The following is a 13,268-nucleotide window of genomic DNA, read 5'->3' as shown; positions in this document are numbered from 1 at the left end:
GCTCGTCTCCGTCCCCCACCCCCCTCGGGAGACCCCCTGACTGCCCCAGCCCCCCCCCCCGCAGCCCCTCCCGGGTCCCCTTTACCCCCCAGCAGCCCCACCCCCCGCCCGGGTCCAGAGACCACCGAGGCTCCACCACCTTTATTGGCACCGTGCACGGGAGCGGGGGCATGCCGTGGGGCAGCTTGTCTGTCCATCCGTCTGTCCTTCCGCCAGCGCCCCATGGTGCTGCGGGGGTGGCTGTGGGGCCGTTGCGCCGTGGGACAGTCTGTCCGTCTGTGGGGCCCGCGAGGCTGCAGGGACAGCTGTGGGGCTGTCGTGCCGTGGGGCAGTCTCACCATGGGGCAGGTCCCGCCATGGGCGGGGCAGTCTGTCTGTCCGTGGGGCACCCCACACGCTATGGGGTGGGGTGCAGGGCCCGGGCCTGGCCCCGCAGCACTTCGAACTCCCTCTGCACGAAATCCGTCAGCGCCTTTCGTATCTCCACCTGGGGGGCAGGGGGCCGGGCCCCACAGAGCCGTGGGGCTGCGCCCATACAGCCTGGGGGAACCGGCCCCGCAGAGCCGTGGGGCAGAGCGGCATCCCCCCACCTGCCATGGGGCAGCCCCCCCAGGCACTCACCGTCGACATGCCCTCGGCCCGGAGCCGCTCCAGGAGGGGCCGGACACTGAAGGGTCGCCCCACAACCACCGTGATCCGCTGCGGGACAGCATCAGTACCCCACAGCCTGCCCCATGTGCCCCACAGCCTGCCCCACAGCTACTCCCAGGCCCACTGCCTGCCCCACAGCCCCCCCCCCCCCACTCCCACAGCCCCACCACGGAGCCACCCTGCCCCAGTAATGCCCCATAGCCCGGCCCCACAGTGCTTCCCAAGCCTGCCCCGCTCCCTGCCCCACAGCCACCCATTGCCCCAGTGCACCCCACAGCTGGGGTGTCCGTGTGCCCCCCCGCCCCGCCTCTGCTCACTCACCTGCCCCACACGGGGCACGTACGGGGGGGTGTTGGGCAGGACGTCGTTCATGCCTGGCACGGGGGTCAGCAGGCGCCTGCATGGCCTAGCAGTGGGACAGGCCCCAGGGCGGGACCCGGCCCCACGGCGGGACCCCCCCCCCCCCCCCCCCCCCCCCCCCCCCCCCCCCCCCCCCCCCCGCCGTGCCCTCCTGACCACCCCCGCCGCCCCGCCTGCCCCCATCCCGCCCTCCCCCACGGCCCCACGAGCTCCCCCAGCTCCTCCTGCCCCACACCCACCACCTCCCAGAACCCCCGTACCCCCCCATCCCCGCCCCGTGCCCCCCATCCCCGCTCACCCCCGTGCCACAGGGGCAGGATGACTGGGTCGAGGCGGCACTCGGCCAGGAGGCGCCCGATGCCTGCAGGGGGGGCAAGGTGGCCATTTTGGGGGGGCCGTGAGAGAGCAGGGAGGGGGCAGAGGAGGGAAGTGTGGATGGCGAGGGGGCAACCGGGGGGGGCAGTGAGGGGGCAGGGGGGACAACTGGGGTCGGGGAGCAGTTGAGCATCAGGGGACGGTTGGGGGACGGGGGGGGTGGTCGGGGGGCAGAGGAGGGACGGTTGGGAGGATGGGGTGGGGCGGTCGGGGGGCAGAGGGGGCACGGTTGGGGGGCTCACCCCACTTGAAGCGCACGAACTCCTGCCCCATATTCACTTTGCCTGTGGGGACACGGGGCCATGGGGGGGGCAGCACAAGAGACCCCCTAGGGTCCCCCCGCCCCCCCCGCCGCCCAGATCTGGAGAAGAAAGCAGGCCAACCCCCAAGGCTCTCAGTCTCTTCTAGTGCTCCCAGTTCACCCCCCACCCCCCACTGGGGGTCCTAGTGACGTTGACATAAATCCTTCCCCCACCCCAGTGCTCGCAGTCCCTCCAGAGCAGACAACCCCCCCGTTCCCCAGTTCCCCCAGTGCTCCCAGTACCCTCAGGGAAGACGTGCACCCAGTCCCCCTGGTTGAGCTTCTCCAAGATGAAGTCCATCCCTCGCTGGTACACGCCGTCCCCTGGGGACACCAGTTCAGCACACTGGGATCCCTCCAGTATGGACTGGGACTCCTCCAGTACGGAGTGGGACCAGCCCAGCACAACAATCCCCTTCGCTCCCCCAAGGTAAACTGCAATGTCTCCCAGTACGGGCCACAACCACCCCAGTACAGACTGGGAGTCCCCAGACCAGGCTGGGCCTGGCCCAGCAGCCCTTGGCACCCCCCAGTTCAAACGGGGACGCCCCCAGTACAGATGAGGATCCCTCCTTCGGCCCCGCACCCCCGCCGCCCAGTTGCCCCCAGCGCCTCCCAGTTGCCCCCCGCCCACCCCGGCAGACGGGGACGCAGCGGCCCAGGCTGAAGAAGCGTGAGTGCAGCTCCCGGGTGAAGCAGATGTCAGCGGCTGTGGGGGTCCTGGGGAGGTGGGACAAGGGGTGAGCAGGGAGGGGGCTCCCCGGGACCCCTCCAAGACCCCCCCCCACCCCCCTCTCACCACCGCATCTTGTGCAGGCTCCAGACGTGCCGCAGCTTCAGGGAACCTGGCGGAGGGAAGGAGAGGGGGTCATAGGGGCACCCCCAGACCAGCCGGGGACCCCAGAGAGACCCCCGGAGACCGCCCCAGCTCCCTCAGAAACCCTTGGGGACCCCCGCAACACCCTTGGGATCCCCTGGGGACCCCCCAGCACCCCCCACCTCCCTCAAGAACCACTGGGGACACCCCCCCACCCCAGCGCTGCCAGGCGACCCCCGCAGCACCTCCGCGGACCCCCAAAGAAGCCCAGAGACACACACCCCCCCCAGCACCTTTGGGATCCCCTGGGGACCCCCCCGGCACCCCAGGGCCCCCCCCGCAGCCAGGCGTACCCCAGAGGTGGGGGTCGTCCATGCAGGACTGGTGGTTGGAGAGGGTGAGGAGCGGGGTGCGGGGCCCCCGGCGCTCCACCAGCTCGTGCAGCACCTCGGCGTTGTGCACCCGCAGCCGGTTCAGGTACCCTGCCGGGGGGGACGGGGGCCTGGGGGGTGCGGCGGGGAAAGGCTGCCCCCCCGCCCCAACCCCCCGCCCCCAGCCGCCTCCGCCCCCCGGCCGCTGGCGGGGCACCGGCGGGGCACTCACGGGTCCAGACGCAGCTGTAGGTGCCCACCAGGCCGGTGACGAGGCGGCTGGCCAGGGCCCAGGGCAGGGGCGGCCCCGCGGGGAAGGGCCACCTCACCGCCAGCGGCATGCTGCCATCGCGGGGGCCCGGGACGGCGCCTGGGGACGGAAGGGGGAGGCGACGGGGGGGGGGGGGTGGGGTCACGGAGGGCCGGGGACGGCAGCGGGGCCCCTCCCGGCCCGCCACCCCTGCCCCGGAGCCCCCGGCCCACACACCGCTAGCCGCCCCTGCCGTAAAGCGCGCCGGCCGCCCCGCCGCGCGTCGCAAAGTTCGCGCAGCAGGAGTCTCACCGTGCCGTCAAGCGAGCCGTCCCCAGCTCACCCGCCCACTCACTATCGCAAACGGCGGGGGGGGGGGGGGGGGGGCGGGGCTGCCGTCAAGCGCGGCGGGAGGTTGCAAACGCGGCGGGTGGGAGGACCCAGGGCAGGCGAGCGGTAACCAGGGAGGGCCGGGAACCAGGGAGGGCTAGGAAGGCGGGTGCACCATAGAGGAGCGGACACGCCCCGCCCCCTTCGCGGACGCTGCCAATCACCGCGCGGGCCCCGCCCCCTCGCGCGGGAAGGGGTCCGCCCACCGCGCGCCGTCACCAGGGCGACGCCCGGCGCCATTTTGGCGTGAGGCGGCGGCCGCCATTTCGGAGGGGCGGGGAGCGCGGCCAGCCCCGGCCCCCCGGCGGCCCCGCCCCGCCCCGCCCCGCCCGGCCCGGCCCGGCCCTGCGGGGGACCCGGCGGCGGCGGGAGACGGAGGTGGAGCGGGACGGGCAGGTACCGCCGCTCGGTTCCCGCAGGGACCTCCAGACCCGCCCCCGGCCCGCCCTCCCCGGCTGACAGCGGGCCCCGGGCCCGGCCTCACCCCGCTCCACCCGCCCCGCTCTCCCCGCAGGGCCCCCCCGGGGCGGCCGCCGCCGCCATGGCCGCCGTCTGGCAGCAGGTGCTCGCCGTGGATGCCAGGTGAGCCCCGGGAGCCCCGTGGGCGGGGAGCCCTGACGCCCGGTCCCTTTGCGGGAGGGGGCACCCCTGGGAGCGGGGGATGCCCTGATGCCTGGTCCCTTTTGGGGGGGGACACGACCCGGGCAGCTGGGTCCCTGTCAGGGAGGGCACCCTGATGCCCAGGTCCCTGGGGGGGGGGGGGGCGGGCGGATCCTGATACCTGCGTCCCTTTGCGGGGATCCCGATGCCCAGGTCCCTTTAGGGAGGGGCAGATCCTGATCGCTGGGTCCCTTTGGGGGGGCACCTGGGCCCTCGACACACGCGCGCATCTGCTCCCTCCACACCACGGTGCCACCCACCTCCCCCCTCGCCCCCCCACCCCGGCACGCCGTGCCAGCTGCCACAGGCGTGAGGGCCCGCCCGTGTCCCCAGGTACGCGGCCTACCGCACACCCCGCTGGCCCCAGTTCCGGACACAGTACGTGCGGCGTCGCAGCCAGCTGCTGCGGGAGCAAGCGCAGGGCGGGGCGCTGGAGGGGGGCACCCGGCGCTGGTACCTGCGGGTGCGCACCCGCCTGCTGGCCCAGCGCTACGGGGCCCTCTCCGAGCAGAGCAGCTGCCGCGCCCACAGCAGCAGCGCCCTCCGCGCCAGCCGCACCACCCTCGACCGCATGGAGGTACGGCCATGGGGCGGGGGGACGGGGGAGACAGGGGCTGCGAGCCCTTCCCAGGGGGCGGGGAACCCGCCCAGGGGGGCTGTGGGGTCATGGCATCCCTCCTGGGGGCTGCAGCACCCGTTTTGGGGGAGCTGTGGGGTCTCAGCACCCATCCTCGCGGCTGCAGCACCTGTGTTGGGGGGGGGGCTGTGGGGTCCTGGTACCCCTCTGGGATCCCCACGACCCAGTAGGGGACGGGGGTCCCACAGCCATGTCCTTCTCCCAGGACTTCGAGGAGGACCCGCGGGTGGCCCGGGGACACCGGCGCTCCCTCAGCCGCGGCTCCCACCCCGGAGTCCCCCGCGGGGCCCCCGACGAGCGGTGAGCACACCTGGATCCCCTGGGGTCAGCGGGTGCTGGAGGGGTCAGGGTGCTGACGCCCAAACACCTGGGTCTGCAGCCCCCCCGGAGTGGTGCCGACGCCGCTGGCAGAGGCGAGCCGCGCCATGGCCGGGGACACGACACTGAGCGAGAACTACGCCTTCGCCGGCGTCTACCACGTCTTTGACCAGCATACCGACAGCGCTGGTAACCACCGGGGGGGCGGGGGGAGCCGGGGCGGGGGTGGGTGGGTTTCCCCCAGGCTGCCCACGGCAGCCGGTGCTGGCTCACGCCGGCACTGACAGGCACCCGTGGCCGGGCAGTGCCAAAGGTGCAGTTCGCACACGACGACCGGCACCTGCTGGCCTGCTGCTCGCTGGACGGCACCATCTCAGTGTGCCGCCTGGCGCCGGGACCGCCGGCGGTGCTGCGGGTACTGCGGGGCCACGGGGGCGGCGTGGCCGACTTCGCCTGGTCCCTCTCCAACGACGTCCTGGTGTCGGCCTCCCTGGACGGCACCCTGCGGCTCTGGGCCCCCGCCGATGGGCGCTGCATCCGCCGCGTGCCTGACCCCGACGGCGCCGCCCTGCTCTGCTGCGCCTTCCAGCCGCTCAACAACAACCTCACCGTGGTCAGTGACGCCCCCGTGGCCCCCCTACACCTCCCCAGGACCCCCCCCCACACGTCCCCCTGGGTCTCCTCAGTGCATTCTGGGTCCCCCTTGCTTCTGCTGGCCGCTCAACAATCACCTCGCTGCGGTCAGCGATTCCCCCCGGGTCCCCTCGGTGCATCCTGTGCCCCCAGGAGCCCCGTCCTACATGCGTCCCTCGGGTACGGCAGCCCCCGGGGGCCGCCTCAGGGGGCGGGCGGGGGGGTGGCAGGGGCACCTCCTTGTCCTGCGGGGTGTCCCATGCCCCCCCCCGTGTCCCCAGGTGGGCAGTGCCCGGCACATGGTGCGGGTGGTGAACATCTCGACGGGGAAGGCAGCGCGGGGCGGGGCAGGGCGGCTGCCCGGGCGGGTGCTGGCGCTCTGCTTCGATGCCCCCGGCCGCGTCCTCTGGGCCGGTGACGACCGCGGCTCCGTCTCCTCCTTCCTCTGCGACCCCGGCACTGGTACGGAGGGAGCCGCAGCGGGGACAGGGGTGGGGGGCACCGCGAGGGGCTGTGGGGCAGCACGGGGGTGCCGTGAGGGTGCTGTGGGGTAGCAGGGTGCCAGGGGGCAGCGTGGGTGCTGGGGGGGGCCGTGCGGCAGCGCAGGGTGCTGACCCCCCCCCCCCTTGTCCCCCCCCAGGGCGGCTCACGAAGGCCTCGCGAGTGGTGGTGCAGGCGGGCGGCTCCATCACCTCGCTCTCGGCCCGGGCCTGGGCCAGCCGTGAGGCCCCCGACCCCTCCCTGCTGGTCAACGCCTGCCCTGACCGCCTGCTGCTCTTTCGGTGCGGGGGGACCCCGGGAGGGGGCTGGGGGGCCGTGGGGAGGCCGCAGGGCTCATCTTCTCTGTCCCCCCCCCCCAGGGTGGTGGAAGAGGAGGGCTCGGGGGCGCCAGGGCTGCGGCTGCGGCGCAGCTTCCCCACACGGCACCGGGAGCAGCCCCTGCGCAGCTGCTTCTGCCCCCTCATGTCTTTCCGGCAGGGCGCCTGTGTGGGTACGTGGGGTGGATGTGGGGGGCACTGGGGGGTGGATGGGGGGGAGTGGTCCACGGGGGGCATTTGTGGGTACATATGGGGGTGCTGGGGTGAGCAGGGGGCTGCATGGGTGTGGGGGGGGGGGGCACCAGGGGGTCTGGGGGTGCTTGCCCAGAGGAAGGGGGGGGGTTGATCCCGCAGCGCCCTGCAGCGAGGAGGGTGGTGGTGGGGCACGTGGTCCCCCAGCACCCCCGTCCCTGTCCCCGCAGTGACAGGCAGCGAGGATGCCTGCGTGCACTTCTTCGACGTGGGGCGGGCGGCACGGGCCACGGTCAACACGCTGCAGGGCCACGGCGGGGCCGTGCTGGCCGTCGCCTTCAACTGCGACGAGAGCCTGCTGGCCTCCAGCGACGCCGCCGGCACCGTCATCGTCTGGCGCCGCCAGCACGCCTGACTCCCCCGCCCCGCACGCATCATCCCACCCCCCCCGCCCCCGTGTCCCCCCCCGGCACGGCACAGACCCCCCACTGCGTTCAACAAGCATGTTTGCACCCGGCGATGTGTGGCTCAGAAGAGGTACTTGCGGCAGGCGGCGGCCCCGCACTTGCACTCGATGCGGCCCCGGGCCCGGGGGGAGCCCCCCAGGCCCCCCCCCGCCAGCCCGAAGTTGGAGTCCATGCGGGTGCTCTCGGCGTCTACTGGGTCCACTGGGGGGGGGGGGGGGGAAACGGGGGGTGAGGGGGGTGCTGGCACCCCCGCCTTCCCCACAGCGCTGCTACAGCCTGGCCTCCGCCGCATACCCTATGCCAGTGGTACAGCCCGGCCCCCCCCGTGCCCCACGGCAGCGGTACAGCCTGACCCGCACCACGCACCCCAGAGGAGCGGGGCTGTCCTGCGTGGTGAGGGGGACGTGCCGCGGGGCAGGGCTGGCGCCGCGGGGCAGGGACAGCTGTGGCGGGGTGGCTGCGGGGCCAGGAGAGCCGCCGCAGGGCAGGGCGAGGTGCGGAGCGGCAGGGACGGGCGCCGCGGGCAGTTGTGGGGCAGCCGCGGTGGGGCAGGGGGAGGCGGTACCGTGCATGTTGTAGTCGAAGGTGAGCTCCTCGCCGGCGCGGATGGGGCGGGTGGCGAAGAGGGCGATGCGCGGCAGCCGCTCGTCCAGGTTCTCGATGAAGACGTTGTACACCTGCAGGTTGGGGTCGCACTGCCGCGGGGCGGCCCCGTGGGTGGGTGTGGCCGCAGGGGGCGTGTCCCCGGTGAGCCCTGCCCCCAGCCCCACCCCCAGGAGGGACAAGCCGGGAGGTGCTGCTCAAGTGGGCGGTGCCCTGGGAGAAGGCCCTGCCCCTGCAGTGAGCCCCACCCATGCCAACTGACAGGGCAGGTGGCACAGCAGTAAGCCCCGCCCCCCGTGCTGAAGTGGGAGGTGTTTCCCACACTGGGTGGTGCTGCAGTAAGCCCCTCCCCCAGGTGAAACCCCTCCCCCCGGGTGAGGCTCCGCCCCCACACTGCAGCTGGGGAAGCAATGTTCCCACAGTGGGCGGTGCTCCAGCATGCACCTCCCCTGGGCAGGTGAAGCCCCGCCCACACCACAGTTGAGGAAGCAGGTCTTCCCACAGCGGGTGGTGCTCCAGCAGGCCCCTCCCCAGGCAAAACCCCGCCCCCCACCCAGCAAGACCCTGCCCACTCACGCTGTGGTTGACGAAGTGGGAGATGTTGCCGTAGTGGGCGGCGTCCACGGTGTAGACGTCCTCCACGTAGTCCAGGTCGAAGAGGTAAGTGGCTCCCTGCCGGTCGTACACCTGCCCCGGCGCTCCGCCTCCTCCGACGTGATGATCTGGGGCGGGGCCGCTGTGTCACACCCACGCCCCACCCGCGCCCCGCCCACCCCCACCCCCGGCAGGCTCTCACCTCCCCCACGTACTCCATGACGAAGCTGTTCTTGCGGATGCGCTCGAGGGTGCGGACGCCCCAGCCGCGGCCGTTGCCGGTGCGGAAGATGCAGAGGTCGTAGCAGATGCCCTTCTGCACCACGCGGTTGGGGCAGTCGGCGCCACAGCGGCACCGCGAGTTGCACTCGTAGATGGGCAGCCCCGCCCGGATGCGCACCTGCCCCGCCTCGTTGTAGGCGAACTTGTTGCGGGAGGCCCCGGGGCAGCAGCCGCCCGCCGCCTCTGCCAGGCAGTCGCGGCACTCGCAGCCCACTGCCACCGGCGTCAGGCTGATGCCGGCCCCCACCTTGTACTCGTTGATGTAGACAAAGTCCCGGGGGGGCCGTGCAAGTCCACCTCATTCTCCACGGCGATGCGGCCCCGGTGGCTGCGGGTGCTGTTGAGGAGCCGCTCCCAGCGCCGCAGGGCCCGGCGCTGCTCCGCCTTCTGCACCAGGTAGGAGGCGGTGCGGGCAGGCAGCCCCCGCGGGCCAGGCCGCACCGGCCCCCCCGGGGCGCGGGCCAGGTCCTGGTGCAGCTGCTTCAGCAGCCCGCGGCACCGCAGGTTCTTGCGGGGCTCCCAGGTGTTGGCGGCCTCGGGGTACCCCCGCCACTTCACCAGGTAGTACTCCTCGTCCTGCGAGGGGGGAGCGGGGGTCAGGGGCGCCCGGGCTGCTTGGGGGTGTCTTTGGGTCAGGGGCACCCGGGGGGGGGTCTCCTGGGGCTTGGGGGGACCCCTGTGTCCGGGGGCCCAGTGGGGCATCAGGGGAAGCCCAGGCACTTGGGGACGTTAAAGGGGACGCTCAGGGTGACAGGGGACCCCCGTGTCCAGGGACCCTGTGGGGCCTCACAAGGTGAGGGGAGTCCCGGGCACCCGGGGACGTGAAAGGGGCCCCTCGGGCCCCGTTTGTCGCCCAGGGCGACGGGGGATCGCGGTGCTCCCCCCCCCCCCCCCCCGCAGGAGGACCCCGGGGGCCGCCCCTCCCGCACTCACCCGCACGCGCTTGTAGTCGCAGAGGTACTCCACCTCGAAGTCCCCCAGGTTGCGGCGGGTGACGCCCAGCGCCCGGCACCGCACGCGCTCCAGCCGGCACAGGTCCTGCAGCCGCGACCACGACGACTTGCAGCAGACGGAGCAGCCTGGGCGGGCGGGGGGCGTTACCGGCGCCGGGGCCGGACACGAAACCCCCCCCCCCCACACTTCCCCGGGGCTGAGTCGCCGGCGCCGACCCGACCCCCCCCCCCCCCCCCCCCCGTCCTTCCCGACCCCGACCCCCCCCCCCGCGCCGCCGCCGCCGCCGCCAACGGTCGCCGCGCGCCCCCTCAGAAAAGGGTGGGAAGCGGCGCGCGCCGCCCGCGGCCGTTAACCGCCCCCGCCGCGGCGGGTCCCGGCGCCCCGCGCGCCCCCGCCCGCGCGCACCTTTTAAATTTTCCGCCATTTTCTGCTGCTGCTTTTTTTTTTTTCCTTTTCCCCCTTTTTTTTTTTCTCCACTTCCGCCCGGCGGGCAGCGCGCGGCGCGGGGCGGGGCGGGGCCTCCCCACGCCCCCGCCCGGCTCCCATTGGCGACGGCGCCGCCTCATTAGCATGCGCCCGGCAGCCCCCGCGCGCGGGCCGTTTGCCCCGAAAGCGGCCGCTTTCGTCCCGTGTCCCCGCGGCTCCGCCGGACCCGGCCCGGCCCGGCCCCGCTCAGGGTGCGGGGCCTCCCCCGCCGCGTCGGCGTCGGCCCCTGCGGATAGTTAGGGCTTGGCGGTCGGAAGATGTCGCGCTGTACGGAAATATAGGGCCCCTCTCCGGAGACCCAATCGCGTTTGGCTTATGACGTAAGCTAGACGGAAGTGACGTTGTAAACCCGAGCTCTATAATGCTGTGCTAGTCGCTAATAAACGCCATTTGTCGTCCACCACATTGGTGTCGGTGAGCTGGTGGCCCGCGCGGCCGGGGGTTGGCCGCCGTGCCGTTCCCGAGCCAGGTCGCCACGCCGCCGAAGGCACCAAGGGGTGCCGAAACCCGGGAGACTCGCCTGGAATCGGGTGAACGGCGGCCGGAGCGGCAGGAGCAGCCCGGCGGGGAGGACGCTCCCGGACCAACGAGGAGGATGGGAGCCCTTGCGAAGGTCGTATCACAGTTACATAAGCAGTGGGGTATTGATTGTAAACCCAAAGATTTTACTCTCGCTGTTGCGAGGCTTTTACAAATTAAGGTCATTGACCAGCCGGTGGATATTCTCCACCCCGAAGCGTATAGCACAGGACAAGCTATAGTCGAACGAGCGAACCAGACTCTGAAATCTAAATTAGAGGTGTTAGCAAAAACAGAAGGTTTTGCCAGCGCCGTTCCCCCGGGAGACCAAGCGCGCCTGCTAGCGACCGCTCTTTTAGCCCTAAATCAATTCCCCAGGGGGGAAGAGGTGAATAGCCCCACCCAAAAACATTGGGCCACTCGAGCACTAGAAGAAGGCCCGTTGGTTATAATTAGGAATGAGTTGGGAGAATGGGAACAAGGGTGGAGGCTAGTCCTTACAGGGCGAGGGTATGCCGCTGTTAAAAAAGATGGAAAAGTTAAGTGGTGTCCGCTTAAGTCCATTAAACCAGACCTCCAGAATAAAACTAATGAAAACTGTGAGTTTTTGTTTACAGGGCCGAATCATCGGACACCCCCGTAACCCGTACACCCCGGTGACAAGAGAAGATGACAAGTTGGCAAGCGTCCTGCCCAAGCCTGGGAGTTCCACACTAGCAGATCCCAGACAACGGCAGAATAGCCTCCACAAAGCGGGGTTGCGACACCTTTGTGTGATCTTGATTTTGGAGCTCGTCACTATAGGACAGGCAGAATTGAATTACCGTCACCATCAGCCATTCAAATGGACCCTTGCCAGGTGGGAGGATCAGCACGTGATTAAGGAAAATGTTACAGCAGGAGCCCCTAGCTTCTCTGCCTCCTTATGTGACATGGCACCCATAAAACCCTGCCTCAACCAAAAGCCTTATTACCTCTGTCCCGCATCTAATCCAGGAAAAGGGTATTGTAACTATCCTAACCAGTATTATTGTGCGTATTGGGATTGTGTTACTATCGCTTCTGCTTGGACCCCTACTCCCCGAGATAAATATCTATCAATATCATGGGGACCACGAGGCTGTAGACCCCCAAAAGTGGACGGGTCTGGGGGTTCTGTAGGTTCAAGTAATTGTTCTCACCTAATTCTCCAAATAGCACAACCAGAAGACCCAGGATGGTTATTGGGAAAAACTTGGGGAATCAGATACTGGGAGCCGGGGACAGACAGGGGAAGTTTAATTTTAATCAAAAAAGAAGTGCTTCAAAGACCCCAAGCAATCGGGCCTAACCCGGTTCTTAACCCACAAACATCTAGACCTTTAATACACGACGCCAAAAATAACACTGAAGACGCGGCTCCCAGTAACACCAAGACTCTAAATACTCTAGAATTTGAAATGCCCCCCCTATGGAAGCTGTTAAACTCAACATACCAAATATTGAACTCTACCAATCCAAATATGACAACTAGTGAACGGGGCTAATCCTACACAAGGTGTATGGAACACTGCGAACAACCTAGGAATAACGATGCAATATGTATCGGGACAAGGCACTTGTGTCGGCGAAATACCCCTCGAGAAAAAGCGTTTATGTACAAACGAAATCATATTAGGAAAGGGATCGAAATCTGATTGGCTAGTTCCTGCCAATAATACTAAATGGATATGTTCAAAAACTGGAGTTACCCCATGTATGTCTCTTAAGCAGTTCAATGGAAGTGGTGAATTTTGTATACAAGTAATGATTGTTCCAAGAATCATATGCCATCCTGAGGAATTTATATATAATCATCAAACCCTTTTAACTTCTCATCATATACAAAAGCGAGAACCCTTTACTGCTCTGACCATAGCTACCCTACTAGCTATAGGAGCCGCAGGGGCAGGAACAGGAATAGCATCATTAGCCGAACAAAACCAGAGGTTCCATTCCCTCAGAATAGCAGTGGATGAAGATTTGGCTCGAATTGAACAATCGATCAGCGCTTTAGAAACGTCATTGAGATCGCTGTCGGAAGTAGTTTTACAAAACCGTAGAGGATTGGATCTCATGTTTCTGCAACGAGGTGGAGTATGTGCTGCGTTAGGAGAAGAATGTTGCGTATACGCAGATAACACTGGGGTTGTTAGAGATACCATGGCCAAACTTAGGGAGGGTCTAGAAAAAGAAAAAGAGACAGGGAAGCCCAACAAGGGTGGTTTGAATCATGGTTTAACCGTTCACCATGGTTAACCACCCTGATATCTACCTTGATAGGGCCGATCGCAATGATCATGATGGCACTGATCTTTGGACCCTGTATACTGAATAGAATCGTGTTGTTTGTCACGAGCCGGCTAGAGAAGGTTAACGTTATGTTCCTAGAACACCAGCAGCTACTTTAAGAATGTACCTACTCAGTGTTACCCCCAGTTGTCCCTAAAGTTACCCCAACTTTCACCCCATTACTACCAGTTACCCCCTAACTTCCACCCTTGTGTTTTTTATTCAAGTTTATGACATACACTTTTTAAAATTGTTATAGAGTATAGAATAAAAATAGAAT

At 68.1% G+C, this 13,268-nt stretch overlaps 4 protein-coding genes across 8 annotated transcripts; 2 read left to right on the top strand and 2 right to left on the bottom strand.

The window, feature by feature from the left end:
• Nucleotides 1–134: 134 nt before the first annotated feature.
• On the bottom strand, nucleotides 135–3,280 carry TAFAZZIN (tafazzin, phospholipid-lysophospholipid transacylase). 5 transcript variants are annotated; one of them, XM_050913856.1, is made up of 10 exons: nucleotides 3,097–3,280; nucleotides 2,858–3,029; nucleotides 2,487–2,532; nucleotides 2,322–2,407; nucleotides 1,931–2,011; nucleotides 1,629–1,670; nucleotides 1,310–1,372; nucleotides 973–1,025; nucleotides 622–699; nucleotides 135–487 (listed from the first exon to the last, which is right to left on the bottom strand). In XM_050913856.1, the coding sequence occupies exons 1-10, from the start codon at nucleotides 3,214–3,216 to the stop codon at nucleotides 398–400; spliced, it is 831 nt and encodes a 276-aa protein (XP_050769813.1). In that variant the 5' UTR covers nucleotides 3,217–3,280; the 3' UTR covers nucleotides 135–397. The 5 variants fall into 5 exon arrangements, with proteins under 5 accessions (XP_050769813.1, XP_050769812.1, XP_050769815.1 ...); XM_050913855.1 differs by having other exon boundaries at nucleotides 2,214–2,407; nucleotides 2,858–2,986; nucleotides 3,108–3,280; XM_050913858.1 differs by having other exon boundaries at nucleotides 2,858–2,986; nucleotides 3,108–3,280.
• A 670-nt stretch (nucleotides 3,281–3,950) lies between these two features.
• On the top strand, nucleotides 3,951–7,285 carry WDR13 (WD repeat domain 13). Its single transcript, XM_050913853.1, has 9 exons — nucleotides 3,951–4,097; nucleotides 4,509–4,752; nucleotides 5,018–5,112; nucleotides 5,192–5,319; nucleotides 5,436–5,743; nucleotides 6,045–6,225; nucleotides 6,404–6,545; nucleotides 6,624–6,754; nucleotides 7,004–7,285. Exons 1-9 carry the CDS (start codon nucleotides 4,057–4,059, stop codon nucleotides 7,186–7,188), a joined length of 1,455 nt encoding a protein of 484 aa, XP_050769810.1. The 5' UTR covers nucleotides 3,951–4,056; the 3' UTR covers nucleotides 7,189–7,285.
• Nucleotides 7,249–10,102, bottom strand: SUV39H1 (SUV39H1 histone lysine methyltransferase). Its single transcript, XM_050913854.1, is given in 8 exon segments — nucleotides 7,249–7,441; nucleotides 7,806–7,935; nucleotides 8,420–8,538; nucleotides 8,541–8,565; nucleotides 8,640–8,995; nucleotides 8,998–9,295; nucleotides 9,653–9,798; nucleotides 10,079–10,102. Coding segments are annotated over 8 exon segments (1,233 nt in total). The 5' UTR covers nucleotides 10,098–10,102; the 3' UTR covers nucleotides 7,249–7,301.
• Nucleotides 10,103–10,601: 499 nt separating this feature from the next.
• LOC127028028 (endogenous retrovirus group S71 member 1 Env polyprotein-like) lies at nucleotides 10,602–13,262 on the top strand. The gene is made up of 2 exons (XM_050913864.1): nucleotides 10,602–10,772; nucleotides 11,296–13,262. Exons 1-2 carry the CDS (start codon nucleotides 10,755–10,757, stop codon nucleotides 12,202–12,204), a joined length of 927 nt encoding a protein of 308 aa, XP_050769821.1. The 5' UTR covers nucleotides 10,602–10,754; the 3' UTR covers nucleotides 12,205–13,262.
• The last annotated feature ends 6 nt before the right edge of the window (nucleotides 13,263–13,268 follow it).

Source organism: Gymnogyps californianus, unplaced genomic scaffold, assembly GCF_018139145.2.
Source record: "Gymnogyps californianus isolate 813 unplaced genomic scaffold, ASM1813914v2 HiC_scaffold_139, whole genome shotgun sequence".
In the NCBI taxonomy this organism is placed as follows: Eukaryota; Metazoa; Chordata; class Aves; order Accipitriformes; family Cathartidae; genus Gymnogyps; species Gymnogyps californianus.
This window is presented reverse-complemented; position numbering and strand designations above follow the sequence as displayed.

Bases quoted from the DNA above. Each gene is read 5' to 3' on its own strand.
- TAFAZZIN (XM_050913855.1), bottom strand. From the start codon at position 3,216: ATGCCGCTGGCGGTGAGGTGGCCCTTCCCCGCGGGGCCGCCCCTGCCC. The intron at 2,408-2,486 runs GTGAGAGGGGGG...CCACCTCCCCAG, and splicing joins AGCCTGCACAAGATGCGGTG to GACCCCCACAGCCGCTGACA. The intron at 1,373-1,628 runs GTGAGCCCCCCA...CCCCCCCTGCAG, and splicing joins GTTCGTGCGCTTCAAGTGGG to GCATCGGGCGCCTCCTGGCC.
- WDR13 (XM_050913853.1), top strand. From the start codon at position 4,057: ATGGCCGCCGTCTGGCAGCAGGTGCTCGCCGTGGATGCCAG. The intron at 5,320-5,435 runs GTAACCACCGGG...GTGGCCGGGCAG, and splicing joins CCAGCATACCGACAGCGCTG to TGCCAAAGGTGCAGTTCGCA. The intron at 5,744-6,044 runs GTCAGTGACGCC...CCGTGTCCCCAG, and splicing joins TCAACAACAACCTCACCGTG to GTGGGCAGTGCCCGGCACAT.